General features: G+C 40.5%; 2 protein-coding genes across 3 annotated transcripts in view; both read left to right on the top strand.

The window, feature by feature from the left end:
* The first annotated feature begins 1,115 nt into the window (after nucleotides 1-1,115).
* On the top strand, nucleotides 1,116-5,610 carry sgcb (sarcoglycan, beta (dystrophin-associated glycoprotein)). 2 transcript variants are annotated; one of them, XR_001661913.1, is made up of 7 exons: nucleotides 1,116-1,278; nucleotides 1,882-2,091; nucleotides 3,000-3,185; nucleotides 3,291-3,482; nucleotides 3,929-4,060; nucleotides 4,395-4,972; nucleotides 5,008-5,610. XR_001661913.1 is itself a non-coding variant. In XM_007550704.2 (6 exons), exons 1-6 carry the CDS (start codon nucleotides 1,264-1,266, stop codon nucleotides 4,590-4,592), a joined length of 933 nt encoding a protein of 310 aa, XP_007550766.1. In that variant the 5' UTR covers nucleotides 1,116-1,263; the 3' UTR covers nucleotides 4,593-5,610. The 2 variants fall into 2 exon arrangements, 1 of the variants encoding a protein (XP_007550766.1); XM_007550704.2 differs by having other exon boundaries at nucleotides 4,395-5,610.
* A 5,032-nt stretch (nucleotides 5,611-10,642) lies between these two features.
* The window catches only part of lrrc66 (leucine rich repeat containing 66), an 8,803-nt gene continuing 4,602 nt past the window's right edge, over nucleotides 10,643-14,843 (top strand). The window contains exons 1-3 of the mRNA XM_016670694.1: nucleotides 10,643-10,894; nucleotides 11,064-11,397; nucleotides 11,491-14,825. Coding sequence (XP_016526180.1) covers nucleotides 10,868-10,894; nucleotides 11,064-11,397; nucleotides 11,491-14,825 — 3,696 coding nt within the window. The 5' untranslated portion in view covers nucleotides 10,643-10,867. The remainder of the gene's footprint in view (nucleotides 10,895-11,063; nucleotides 11,398-11,490; nucleotides 14,826-14,843) is intronic.

Below are 14,843 nucleotides of genomic sequence, written 5' to 3' on the forward strand. Positions count from 1 at the left end.
ATGAAAGAGACCACCCGCGGAGGGTGAGAAGGGAATTTTTTTATATATTAGACATTCAAAATGTGCTAATTTTGAATGTCTGTCATTCTGTCCCATTTACAGCATAATACAACTTGAAGTTCTGTCATGGCTTTGTGTTTTGGTCTGCCACCATAAAAACAACTCTGCTGAAAACCTGATGGCGCCCTCTGATGGGTGAGAGGCGCAGTACACCTTGGACAGATCCATCCCAGAACAGCGCCCAGGCTAACTAATTATGTAAACACACTTTATTTTGTTGTTGTAGAAGAACACCAGATGAATAATAACGACCCCTGTTTGTTTGTTGTTTTGCTTTATTTATTACAAATGTCGTTATAATCCATGTAACTTATTGCATGGTTCCATGACAATAAAGATTGTTATTATTATCATTATTGCTATTAATTTTAGGTTATTCAGTCTGCACCATTTGGCAGGGGGACAAACAATGGAAATTAGCCTTGGCTGTAACTGAACGCAATTATATTTATGTTAATACACAATATACCTCTTCATCAAATAAAAGAAAAATAACATCCATCCATCCATCTCTTTTGTTTGTTTTGTTTTTAATGATAAATATACTTTCTGTGGTTGGTCATATGTTGGAGACGGAAGGGGGATCTCGCCCAGAGCGCCATTAATGCAAGAACCGCTGCTGTATACTATAACTGCTGAAGTACTAGTTTAATTATTATGTTACACGTTTGTAATTATTCATTTTTAATTGACACAAAAACAAAACCAATGGCAACCTAAAATTGCTAACATTATAAATATTTTTAAGGCTGATTACTTTTCCCAATCATACAGAGTAAAACTTCTTTTTTTTCCCCTCTTGAAAAAGAAAAATTATACATTCCTTTTTTTATTTATTTATTTATTTATTTTTTTTACCAAAAAATACACCCACAAAGAGCAGTAAAGTATAGAATGTTTCCAGTTTACCTTTGGAAAATATGAATGGATGTGTTTTTTCCTATTTTAGGATCATTCTGCCATTGGCTGCTTCATCATGGAACAAACCATCTTTTATCCTCAGCGCACAAGCGTTTCTGACAAGCTGAGGAGATAAAAATTAAACACCACGTCGTGGTCTGTAATTAGGTTCTTCATAAGGAGTAGAATTAAAAATATAACTGAGTAAATTGTCTGTCTGCCAATATTGTAGCGGAAACGCTTCAGTCACCTTCGCCAGTGAAGGTTGGTCCGCTCTCCGTCAGCAGAGGAGGGAGGGTCAACATGGCGTCCGAGGAGGTCCGTTATGTTCTTTATTTGCTCTTCTTCTCACATTTTATTAAGCCTTCTCTTCATGTTCCTCAAAAAGAGTAACCCGGAGTCATTGTTAGTGATAAAGTGTTTAGGTTAAGGTGGTTTATTTAAGCGTGGCGTGTTTTGTTGCCGCTGTGGATGGAAATATGAGTGCAGCCTTATGAATGTTGGCCTTCGCATCGATGTTTTTAAGACATGAAAGTTGTTTTCTCAGAAAGACTTGCTGTTTGAAAGCGCCACTGTTTTTGCTCTTAAAATAGGACGCAACTTAAATGTTTATGAGAGAAAGGACTTCATATCCGTTTCGTCACTATTAAGAGCGTAGTTTATTTTTAGTTGTGATGACCACAGTCAGGCTGTCGCTGAGCATTTAACACCCATACCGACGCAGAGATTTGGTTATGTATGTTATGATAAGCATTTAAACAAAATAAGGAAAACTCGGCTCAGTATCGTATCTGTATAAAGTATGGACACCCCTCTGGTTATGTAAAACTACAGTCCAGTTTTGAATGTTAATTTAATTAAGTTTAGTAGTAAAGGTTATCTTGGTGTTTAATGCGCATATTTTGTCGTTTTGCCTCGCAGGAGAGCTCCAATGGCCCTGTGAAGAAGTCCATGCGTGAGAAGGCCATAGAGAGGCGCAACATCAACAAGGAGCACAACAGCAACTTCAAAGCGGGCTATGTACCCATAGAAGAAGAACGTCTTCATAAGACCGGGCTGAGAGGACGCAAGGGAAACATGGCTGTTTGCATCATAGTGCTCCTCTTCCTGCTCGCCTTAATTAATCTCATTGTAAGCCTTTTAGACTGACTGCAGTAATTTGCAAAGAAATATAACCCTTTGGACCTTTTTCCACACTTTCTTACAGTGCAACCAAACTTTATCTGGGATTTTTAGCATTCCACGTGAAAGACGGACTAAAATCAGTGTTCACTTCTGGAGTGGAAGAGCAATGATGCATGTTTTTCACAAGATTTTTACTTGTGAAAAACAGTCTTAAAAGTGTGGCATGTGTTTGTATTTAGACCAACTTGGGAGTATGCGTCAGCTACAAGCTGAACTTTTTGTTCAGCTTGTACAAGCTGAACAAAAAGCTTGTACAAGCTTTTTGTGGATTTCACAAGGAATCCACATTTAGTGGATTCCTTGTGAAATCCACTAAATGTGATCATATCAGGTGGAGAGCATCTGTACAAAGCAATTTTCAAGTTCAAATTCTCTCTGAATTTAAGTTTAAACTTTATGTGGACCATAGTAACACAAAAAAACCTGTTTAATCTTTGTTTATAATTGTTATTCTGAATGGTAGACCTCCCCTCCATACGTTTTGTGTCACCTCAAGCAGACTTTTTGCTAGGATTCTTTACCTCCATCCGTCATCCCGTTAATTATGACCAACTGTTGAAGAAAAGCATTTCCACTTCATGATGCTGCCTCCGCCATGCTTCAACATGAAGGGTGGTGTATTGAGGATGATGTGCAGTGTTAGTTGTCCTAAGTAGATGACATTTTGCATGTAGACCAATTTGGTCCCATCTTACCAGAGCTCCTTCTTTATGCCTTGTTGCAAACTGCAGACAGGACGTCTTATGGTTTACATTCAACAATGGTTTTCTTTGCCCCACTTTCCAAGAAAACGCAGTGAAGTTTGTGCTTGTAGCTTGACAAATGAGCTCTAACGCGACTACGCTGTCACTCAGATCACACTGGTAATATGGACGGTGATCCGAATCGGCCCAAACGGCTGCGACAGCATGGAGTTCCACGAGAGCGGCCTGCTGCGCTTCAAACAGAAGGCCGACATGGGAATTGTTCATCCTCTGCACAAGAGCACGGTCGGCGGCCGCAAAGACCAGGACCTGGTCATCGTGGGCAACAACAACCCAGTAAGAAAACATTTACACACGGCGAGTTTTCTCCAAAGAAACGACAGCGTTTGGGAACCCAGTTAGAGCCTCTTGTCTGTTCTTTTTGCTCTGTTTTTCCAACAGGTTGTGTTCCAGCAAGGCAACACGAAGCTGAGCGTGGAAAAGGACAAGACCTCCGTCGTCAGCGACGTCGGCATATCCTTCACAGACCCTCGGACGCAGACAACTTTCTTCAGCACAGACTTTGAAAACCACGAGTTCCACCTGCCCAAAGGAGTCAAAGTCCTCAGTGTTAAAAAGGCGTCCACTGAAAGGGTGTGTAGGGAAGCCAGGCTCTGCTCTGACAGCTGTGTGTAAAAAAAAAAAAAAAAAAAAACATGATTCATTAATTATATTTTACAGCCTGTGCAGGCGATATTGCTCTTATTGCTGTCTGTAACAGTAAAAATTGATTGAAAACGAAAGAGAGATAGTAGATGCTGACCAAATTTCCCTTAGTTTCTTTGCCAAAAGAAAAGCGTGAATTGTTTTTGAAGTAATGTGATTGTTAACAGGCGTATTTTTGCAGTTTCTTGCAAAAATTGACTGTAATTCCAGTTGATGTGGTGCTAAAACAAAAGCACATCAAGTATGAAGTAAATGAGTGAAAAACAAGGGGGGTCTTGGAATTTTCTCTCATGTAATCCTGATGTATTTAGGTTTTTGTGTGAGGAACTGGTGCTTTTCTCATTTTAGTGACATATTTTGCTCTTTATTTTCAGATCACTAGCAGCGCATCATCTGACCTGAACATCAAGGGAGACACTAAGGCCATCATTCGCGGTAATGAGGGAGTGAACATCATGGGCCGCACTGTGGAGTTTAAAATGGGTGGAGACATTGAGCTCAGAGCTGTAAGTATGAAGCATAATGACATGCTGTATTTATAGTGCTCAGAAAATGCATACACTCATTTTTAGCTCTCGGTGATTCATTTCAACTGCTCTGGAGGGATGAGACTGTAATTCCAGTTGCTCGCTGCGTTTCCATTACAAATGTGCGCAAAACTTTGTCTATTCTCTACTAATGTAAAAATAAAAAACACAATTTTGCAATTGTGATGTTCCCATTAAATAAGAAGGCCAATTGAAATCACACATGATTAGGTTTGTCCATGCAATTTGTATCGAGCCCAATAAGGCCGGGTCTTGAAGAATAGACGCCCTGACGACGTTTTTCTCTTGGCAGGAGAACAGCATTGTCCTCAACGGCTCAGTGATGTTCAACGCCACACGCATTCCCAGCTCCACAGACCTGACATTCAACGACGGCCTGGAGAGGTACAAGCTCTGCATGTGCGAAGATGGGACTCTGTTCCGCGTACTGGTGAAGTTCCCCAACATGGGCTGCCAGATCTCAGACAACCCGTGTGGGAAAGCTCACTAGCGCCGCCGTTCCATCCGCCTGCAGTCGTTCGACTGTGAAATCAGACAAACCTCTTCCAAACCTGCACATTTTGGACCGAGTTCAGTTTAAGTTTGAGTTTAACCTGGCGGTTAAGTTGAGCCGTTTCTCTGAGTGCCACATTTACATTTTATTACAAATCTACCCAAAGATATTACGGGAGTTCGTAAAAATAAAAAAATAAAAAAAACACATTGTTTGTTATAAGATTCATCAGCCTGTATCCTAAATTCAGAAAACTATTGTAAACACTAAAGTTGTTCTGCAGTTTACGCCGCATGTTTGTAGCAGTCGGAAGCTGCTGTATTTATTTCCTGCTTCTCCATCACCTCACATCTGTTCACAAAAGGGTTTGTGTAAAAGTGCTAACTGACTTCATTGAGACACTACAAGATAGGTAACTTAAAAAATATGCAGAACTCAAACAGAACGTCTCTTTCTGCACATGTTGAACTGTTTATCATGCACGTGCCAACGGACTTAAAGGGATGAAATGTTATTTATATTTTACCTAAATTGTGAGGCTTTTCTAATGCTAATAGGAAGGAGTGTACGAGTTGTGCTAACAGAGCAGCGCCTTGCGAAAGTATTCACACCTATTGAGCTTTTCACATTTATAGTATATCGATTCCCGTCCGAATCACAATTACGCTCTACTTTGCCTCAAGATACATGAATAAAATAAAAAATAAAAAAACTAAACAATAAAATGCATTTTGTTGTTGGCCGTGTCGTGTGGAAAGTTTGGTGGGTGGGAATACTTTTGCGGCGTAAATGCTATTCTCTTTACGAGGCAATGGTGCTGAAAGTGGACGCCGTTTAGAGTGGTTTGAATTTTGTGCAATACAGTATAAAAAGTTTTTGACTGTTGCTTTGGGTTGTGTGTGGCCTGTTATGTAACAATGTTGGAGCGGACTTGATGCCTTTGGTGAGAAAAGTTTAGTTTTTCATCACTTCAACGTGACAACATGGATATGTTTAAAATAAAATAAAATAAATATCTAAAAAAAAAAACCATCCAACATTTCACTGGCTTCTTTTTCATTAAGGAAACTTGTCACTACGTGAAATCTCTTATCTGCGCTTCGCTGTGCCTCATGTGTTTACATGGTCCTTTAAAATCATAAAAAGAAATACCAGCGATCATTACACAGTGCTATCATCTGACAGAATGTGCAACCGGGGCATGGTTCTCTTAGTCATAACTGTTCGGGATGGCTTATCTTGGCATCGCATCGACGGAGGGGAAACGACGACGGTAAGGCATTAACCAGCCATGTAAATGATTGAATAAATCACTGTGACATTTTTTGGGCTGGGGCTCGTAAAGATTTGAAGGAGCAGCATCCACTTCAGACTTTGATCAGAACATGCTGGACAGTACAGTTCAGGTGTGAGAAGAGTCACAAGGTTTCCTGTCAGCCTGGTGACAGCTTTTACCCAGGTGAGTTTCTTCAACTCAAATCGCCTCGGTTTTAATTCTCAAAACTTGCCGTCAAACCACTTGATCGGGTTGCTTCTTGTCTGAAGAGGGCTGACGTTTTTCATTTCTAGTTTTAAAGGCCTGGGGTTGCCATGGCGGTACGCCGCTCGTCGTTTTGGGCAGCTGTGCTGCTCCTGGCTTCCTTGGATCTCTGGTGCTCCTCTTCCTCGCCTCCCTGTCCGGAATCCTGCATTTGCAGAGGAGCTCTGCTGCTGAACTGCTCCTCGGCTGGCCTGTCCTTAGTACCGCAGCCCATCCAGGACCCCATCGCCGAGCTCGACTTGTCTCATAACCTCCTCAGCTCTGTTGCTTTTCATCAACCGCATCCCAACCTCAGGAACCTGTGGCTGGGGAACAACAGCATCCCACACTTGTCTCTCTGCATAGAGACAACCGTCACGGCTCGACGTCTCGGGCGTCGCTCGGCGGCCGGGAGCCGGTCCAGATGCCTGAGCTGGGCCCCTGCCTTGCAGCTGCTATCAGCTGAGAGGAACCTGCTGGAGCGGCTGCCGCGGGGTGAGCAGGTGTTATATAATCATATACCCATCCACATTAAACATTATCAAGGTGCTTAAAGGAGAAAAGCCTGCTGTCAGCAACATGCTAAAATCCCTCAAATCCGACCTTTAACCTTCTCTGGAAGCAAAATCATGTAATTAGGAATAATTGTTTTAGTACCAGTGGGAGTCACTGGTTTCCATAACAATCCATTAAAAATAGACATAGTTAAGGCATTTTTCAAAGAGTAGCACTTTGCGGACGCAGAATCTTCAAATCAACCACATGGGAGACAAAGTATGTTTGAGAGTAATTCCAGAAGAAAAAGCCTATTATGTCGTCACAAACAGAAACATTTTAGATTTACTGGGACTTCAACAGGAAGTGTGTGGTTTGGTCAGATGAAACTAAAATTGATCTTTTAGGAAACAAACACTGCGGCTGGGTTTGGTGGGTCAGAAAACTGACAACAGGTTATTTCAGTGGAATAATGAGCCAAGTCATAATGCCAAGTCTACACAGAAATGGATAGTTGATATTAGTCTATACACATAAATCCCATAAAAGGGACAAAATTACCGAGTTGAAAGCTCCGAGTTCAGGGGCCATGATTCTTTTTTGGGTGTACCCAAGTTAGTTCTTGAGTAAAAAGTTGCGAGATGTTTTTTCCTACTTACAATGATTTTAAAATGAAAACAACAAAAAAAACACGATTAGTTAAAAAAAATACTTTGTGCCTCTCCTAATATTTTCTATGTAAGAAGATGCAAATTTGTGATTCTTGAACTGTGGTCAAGGGACGAACCAAATGTTTTTTTTCCCAAGAACTGCAAATGGCCCCCAGGCTGCACTTTGAACACCCCGATCTTGAGAGATTGTGCAAAGACGACTGAGAGATCCCTCTCTCTGTATCGTCACACTGCGTCCGCACACTATGCATGTTGCCTGAGGGAAAATAAAATCCCAAGAATCCCTCTGCACTGTGCAAGATTATAACATAGAAATGCTGTCCAGGATAAAAGGACAGCATTTTGCATGCTACATGAGTTAATGTGGGTACATTTCCAGGGCTGCTGCACGCAGGATTGTGAAATCTTGGTTGATGATTGTCACATGATTATGAATAATAATAATAATAATAATAATAAAGCAGGCCTCTTATGTATATTTTAAGGCCATAGCACACCCCTGTTATCAACAAAAAAAATGTGTACAGCCCTGATAAGGAACTCGTGTTTAAATATAACATTTCTATGTAAAATAAATCACAAAAGGAGATTTTAATGATTAATGCTGATGTCGCACCTTTTTTCTCACATTTGTGTCGTTTTATAGTTGCAATTTTCCACCTTTGTTGTCAGCTTTAAATATTAAAAACCCCACACCTTGTTATTGGTGAAGATAAATGATGAAAAAAGATGTTCAGCATTTATAGGTTTGTTTTTAGTAATGCTAATAAATATGTTTCCGTTAATTATCAAGAAGGGTCAAGATAATCTGACATTAACCACTAAAAAAAGCAAATTAGCAAGAGATGATTCATTATTAATTTTCAAAATGAGACTCACCTTTCTTTGTTTTATTATCTTTGTACCCGACTAATTTCAGTGTCGGGTATGTTGGTTCTTATCTGGTGTGTACTCTGTAGAGCGTGTAAATCAAGGTCAGACTGACAGAACTGGACCATGAGCGACAAAATGATCCAAACGTAATATTTAATTTAAATCAATGTTTAGGTAATCTAAATATTTTGGATGTTTAAATGGAGACGGATGCAGTGACCCAGTGAAGCCAGTTTGTTTAACCGAGTTCCCAGAAAGAAATCTTTTTTTTTTTTTTTAGGAGTGGCAGGAGAAAAACATTCATCTGATAACTTCTGCAGACACGCCTTTATTTGCCGTATGGAATGAAGTTAGGAAATGGCTGAGTTACTAAAACTGGCTAAATTGATCAGGCTTTGGTAAAAAAAAAAGAAAAAAAAAAGGCATAATTAAGTATAAATCTAAAAAAGGAGCTTATACTCCCAGTTTGTAATTGTTCGGATTTGCCTTTCAATTCCACACATACACAAACCCTTTCTATCCTTTATCTTTAGAACTTTGCACCATGCACAAGTGAGCGAACCTCCCAAGATAATGATGCCGTTGTTACGGTTTATATTGACATTCCATTGACTTAACCAAGGTGTGAGTGTGCAAATGAAATATTTATGATTTCATTGTTTCACAGGCCTCCCTGTGCTTGGCTGAATATGTTTTTTCTTCCTTGGAAAAGTATTTCTTTTGCTTTCTGCCATTTGAAGAGCTGCTTTGAGAGTCCTGAGGCCCAGTTCTGGTTAGGTGGACGAAAAAGGATACATAGCATTCTATTGGAAGTAGAAATATGAATGCGTAGCATGCATCGCTCTATCAGTCTTCCTACATCAATGCTTTCAATAACTCAAGCCTCTTGAGGTTTGCCTTTACCAGATTTGCACATGTAGAGACAGTGAGCTGGCCTATTTGAGAGATTGGATGGAGAGCACTAGTTTTCAAGCTTTGGTATAAATTGTAAATTAGATTTTCTGGACCTGACTATATATGGATATGTTTTGATCTGGATTATCCCATTGCAGCTCTGGTCGTTTGTTTATGGCCTCCTGGAAGGTTAATCTCTACCACTATCTTAAGTCTTTTCCAAGTTAATTTATTGCTTTATTTGTCCAGAACAACTTCCATATACTTTCTGTTTCTTCTACCTTGCCTATATCAAAGTTCGAACAGGAAATTTTTTTTGTTGTTGTTGTTTTGGCTTCCTCTGTTCTGTCTTTGTCAGTCCTCTGTTATTCTGCTGAGATATGAACTTAAAGACGAGAGGATAATAAAACTGAAGTCAAATTTCGGAACTTCGATGTGTCAAATTCAGGATCATCAGTGACCCTATCTGCCACCTTTGAGTTTTCCCTATGGTCCCATGTAAAAAAAAAAAAAAAAAGTCAGTCACCACAAAGCTAGGAGTAAAACTGGATGGCATGGCAACCTAAAATTTGCCTGCCATATCAACACTGTGGTTAAGTCGTCTTTCTTTCAGCTGAAGCTCTGGTCAAAAATCAAGACCCTAAATTCTAGGCGCCAGCCAGACGCAGTGATCCATTACCTCACATCTGGATTATTGTGACTCCCAGGCCTCCCTGGTACATCTGGTACAAAATTCTGCTCCATGATTTTTAACCGGTGCAGGTAAACAAGCTCGCATAACTCTAGTTTTTCATTGGCTTTGTGTTCAGTTTTGAATCCATTTGAAAATTATTTTGTTAGTTTTTATGTCGTCGGATGGTCTTTTCTTTAGATCATTTGACTAGATGCGTTTAAGAGTCGGAGCCTTTGCAGCTCTGGCTCCTAAAACGTGGAATGAGTTGCTGCTAAAGGTCAGGCAGGCCCCATTTCTTGCCGTTTTTAAAACTCACTCAAAAAATGCACTTTTTTTTTTTTTTTGGCTTTTAACCCAAAGTGAGCTAGCAGCTAAGTCTTAATATCACTCTCTTTCCTTGGATCCGTGATGTTTTAAGTTCTGTTTTCTTATAGTTGTCTGGATTGTTTTGTTTTTGTCCTTCCTTTTACAATTTTGTGCAGCATTTTGGTCAGCTGCTACGTTTTAAATGCTTTAGAAATAAAGTGGTATGGTACCTAGACACTCCTGTTGAAAAATTCTGGCCTGGCTTCTGATCTTCATAACATGATGCAGCTAACACAGTGCAGGTGTGTTAAAGATAATGTGGGGTTAGTTAATTGGTTAGAGTTTATATGAATTGCAACATTTAATTTCCTTCAGTAATCAATAAAGTTTTTTGAATTTTAATTTTCCTTCACGACAAAAGTGGCCTGAATACAAATAAACATCACACTTTTCATATTTTTATTCGTAATATATATTTCTATATTAAAAGAAAAACGTCTTTTTGTTCCACTTCAAAATTATGCACTGCTTTGTGTTGATCTTGACATAAAATTCCGACATATGAATGTTTGCAGTTGTAATATGATTAAATGTACAAAATTTAAAAGATCTTACCTCAGAGGAGATCTTTGTTTCTTTTTGGAATCTGCTTCCTGATGATGTTGAATTCTAATTAATTCTCATTTCTTTTCTCGGAGGCCTGGATGCTGTTGAATCCTTACAGGTCCTGGAGCTGTCTTTCAACAGGATCTCAAGTCTTCAACTGGGAGTCCTTGGTGACCTTCATCAGCTGTGGGAGCTTCACTTACAGCATAACCTGATTACACATCTGGATCCACAGATGTTTCAGGATTTAGAGCAACTCAAGGTAAGCCTGGTTTTTTTTATGCCTATTCTCTGTACCAGGTGAAATGTTGAATTCTGTTAAGTCAACATTTTTTTAGAAAAGCGTTTTGGGTTAGGATTTACTGCTAACTTTAATATAAGGCTAATTACCTCTACTTAATCTCATTTGATATTGTGTTCCTCTCAAAAAGGTTCTTGACCTGAGGTTCAACATGTTGACAACCATGCAGCAATTGACGTACCTTACTTTGCGCGACATTGGAGCAGATGTTAAGCTGGGTGGAAACAGGTGGCACTGTGACTGCAACATGCGTAGTATAAGGAGGCAGATGGCTTATGACGGGACCAGAGGCATGCGGACCTGGAACATCATATGTTCTGAGCCTTCCATCATCTCAGGCAAAGACCTTCTGCAGCTGGATGAGGAGGACCTGACATGCTTAAGCTCTGAAAACAACTTAAATTTTCACCGAGACGTGACGGTGTACAGTGGCGCTGAGATCCTGCTCTCCTGCTCAGCACAAGGTAACACATGACATATTCTATAATCAAGAGTTAATAACACATTAAATAAAAACGTACCTTAGTCCTGTTATTTTTATGCTGCTGTTTTTTTAGAGTCAGAGTGGTGGACACCTGATGGTCGAGCATCTGCGAGCCAGCAAGGAGATCGTCTGCTCATCAGTGACTTTTCAGAGGGAGATACGGGACTGTATGTGTGTGTGTCTGAAGAAGACCACGTTCTGTCTGTTTTTAACCTCCAAATCAGTAAAATGAGAGGTGCAAGACAGGAAAGGAGCTTACCCGGGGTCCGTACTCAAGCGACCCCACAAACACCTACAAGCGGGGCGGTTGGAGAGACAGCTGGGGGCTTCTCGCAGTCCGACATGGCTTTGGCTGTGTGTCTGTCGATTTTATTCACATTCCTGTTGGCTTTTATCCTCGGAGTCCTGGCGAGACCATGTATCGATAGGCTTTGTAGAAGGGTCAACAAAAAGAAAGACTCCGCAGCAACTCATACCGTCACTTCTGCTCAACAGAGACATTACGACAACCAGGCCTTTTCAAGTGCTGAGGAACCAGCAGAGATAGGACATCACAGGGAGAGAAGAGTCACTTTTAGCCGTTTAGAGGTCACAGAGGAAAGGAACGTGCAATATTATGACACTGTTGCGAGTGGCGATCAGCAGAGCATTAGAAGCGACGAGATGTTTGAGTATCAAGAGGTCGAGGTTGACTTACATGAGCGTCCCAGGGAAAAGCGGAGTGATGACAGCAGCTCGGCTGAATTGGCTGCAGAGCGCCTGCGGAACATGAAGTTTGAACCTATTCCTGACCCAGATGATCTTGAGGAGAGGAAAAGCCTTTCATCATCCTCAGATTCTTCCCAAAGTGCATCAGAATCAGACCAAACGATCAGAAAGCACACCACACCCAAGTCTGTTCAGCTGGTAGAAGACTCATTTCAGACGAGAGCAGATTTATCAATAGCCACAAAAACAGAAACCCCACAAATATCCACGAATGGCAAAAGTGAATATCCTGGATCCGCTGCTCTACATACAAATAAGGCAAACACCACAGACTCTGATATTTCTCAGGGTGATGGAGAACTTTTTGAATTCAGCGATGTTGCTCAAAGTCCCTCGGCCAAAAATGGATATGGTACCAAAAGTCCAGGAGATGTACCGGAGTATTCCTCTTCCGCTTCCTCTGATTCAAGTGATAGTGACAGGGAGTCAAGGCAAACTAAAATCAAACAAAAGACAAAAAAGAAGCAGAAGAAAGTTGCACAAAAATCAAAACCTGGAACAAGTTCATCATCTTCTTCCCACAGTGAGAGCGAAGAAAAAATTACATATGTTGATGGTAGAGGCAGAATCAAGACTCAGCAGCTTCAAGAGTCCAAGACAAAAATCGATGATTCAGATGACTATTGGCCTGCTGTAGATCTTCAGCATATTCCTCGTCTCAAAAGGCGTCTAGATATCAAAGCACTGTTACCAAGTTCTGATTCATCTTCTAGTAGCAAGAGTGAGGATGAATCAAGAGGCCACGTGACAAAAAATACACGAGACGACTTAATGATAGTAAGACGCCCCACTAATCAGTCTCAAAAAGTAAGCCCCAAGCCAGGAAGCCAACTGCCTGGCTTTGAACTCAGAAAAACATCTGCAAACAAGAGACCTCTTGACACTAAAGTACCAACAGCAGGTTCAAATTCATCAACCAGTAGTGACAGTGATGATGAAACTACTCGCCTAAGAGTGAAGAAACCAGGAACGTTGGATGTTGCACATCTGTCTTTTCAAAAATCTTTCCCAAAAAGCAATGATCCAGCATATTCAACTTCCTCTTCCAGCACTGACACCGAGGATCAAGAAAAAGGCAATGTGCTTAAACAGAGGAAAGACGATTTGTCAAAGATTCAAACTAAAGTCTGTCCAACACTAAGTCATAAACGAGACACAGATTCAAATTCATCTTCTAGTAGCGACAGTGACCATGACATGAGAGATAATATAAGACAAAAACAGGAGTTGCCGATATCAAAGTTTCCAACTAAAGTAACTCAGACGGTAACCCAGAAGGCATCAAGCCAGTGGCCTTCAATTGATCTTGGGAGAGTAAAAAGAATAAAAAGACGTCTGGATATCAAAGCACCAAAAGCACATTCAGATTCATCATCTAGCAGTGACAGTGATGATGAAGCAAGAGACCGACTGATGAAACAAAATCAAGAGGGATTGCTGATGTCAAGGCTTCCAGGTAAAGTTTCTCCAACAGTGCATCCCAAACCAAAAAATCGTTGGTCTGCACCTGAACTTGGAAAAACAACCCAAATCAAGAAACCCATGGATATTAAAGCATCATCAACAGATTCAGATTCATCTTCTAGTAGTGACAGTGACAATGACAGAAAAGATCATGCGACATCAAAAAAGCAAATGGAGTTACATATCTCAAAACTTCCAACTACAGTAACTACAGCAAGTCAGAAACCAGAAGGCCAGTGGCCAGTCATTGATTTTGGGAGAGTGACAAGGATAAAAAGGCGTCTGGATATCAAAGCACCAAAAGCAGATACAGATTCTAGTAGTGACAGTGAGTATGAAACACGAGGCCATATAATAAAACCAAAGCAAGAGGAATTGCTGATGCCAAGGCTTCCAAGTAAAGTTTCTCCAACAGTACATCCCAAACCAGAAAATCGATGGTCTGCACCTGAATTTGGCAAAACAACCCAAACCAAGAAACATGTGGATATCAAAGCATCATCAACAGATTCAGATTCATCATCTAGTAGTGACAGTGGTGATGACATGAAATACCACATAACACAAAAGAAGCAAGAGAAGATAAATATCTCAAAACGTCCAAGTAGTGTATCTATGGCAAACCAAAAGCCAAACCAGTGGCCTTCCCTTGATTTTGGTAGAATGACACGAATAAAAAGGCGTCTGGATATCAAAGCACCAAAAGCACATTCAGACTCATCATCTAGTAGTGACAGTGAGGATGAAAAAAGAGACCAACTGATGAAACAAAAGCAAGAGGAATTGCTGATGTCAAGACTTCCAGGTAAACTTTCTCCAACAGTGCATCCCAAACCAGAAAATCGATGGCCTGTACCTGCACTTGGAAAAACAACCCAAATCAAGAAACCTGTGGATATCAAAGCAGCATCAACAGAGTCAGACTCATCTTCCAGCAGTGACAGTGACAATGAAAGAAAAGATTATATGACATCAAAAAAGCAAATAGATTTACATATCCCAAAACTTTCAACTAACGTAACTACAGCAAGTCAGAAACGGGGAAGCCAATGGCCTGCACTTGACTTTGGGAGAGTAACAAGGATAAAAAGGCGTCTGGATATCAAAGCACCAAAAGCAGATACAGATTCATCATCTAGCAGTGACAGTGAGTATGAAACCCAAATCAAGAAACCTGTGGATATCAAAGCATCA

Source organism: Poecilia formosa, unplaced genomic scaffold, assembly GCF_000485575.1.
Source record: "Poecilia formosa unplaced genomic scaffold, Poecilia_formosa-5.1.2 Scaffold37, whole genome shotgun sequence".
Lineage (NCBI taxonomy): Eukaryota > Metazoa > Chordata > Actinopteri > Cyprinodontiformes > Poeciliidae > Poecilia > Poecilia formosa.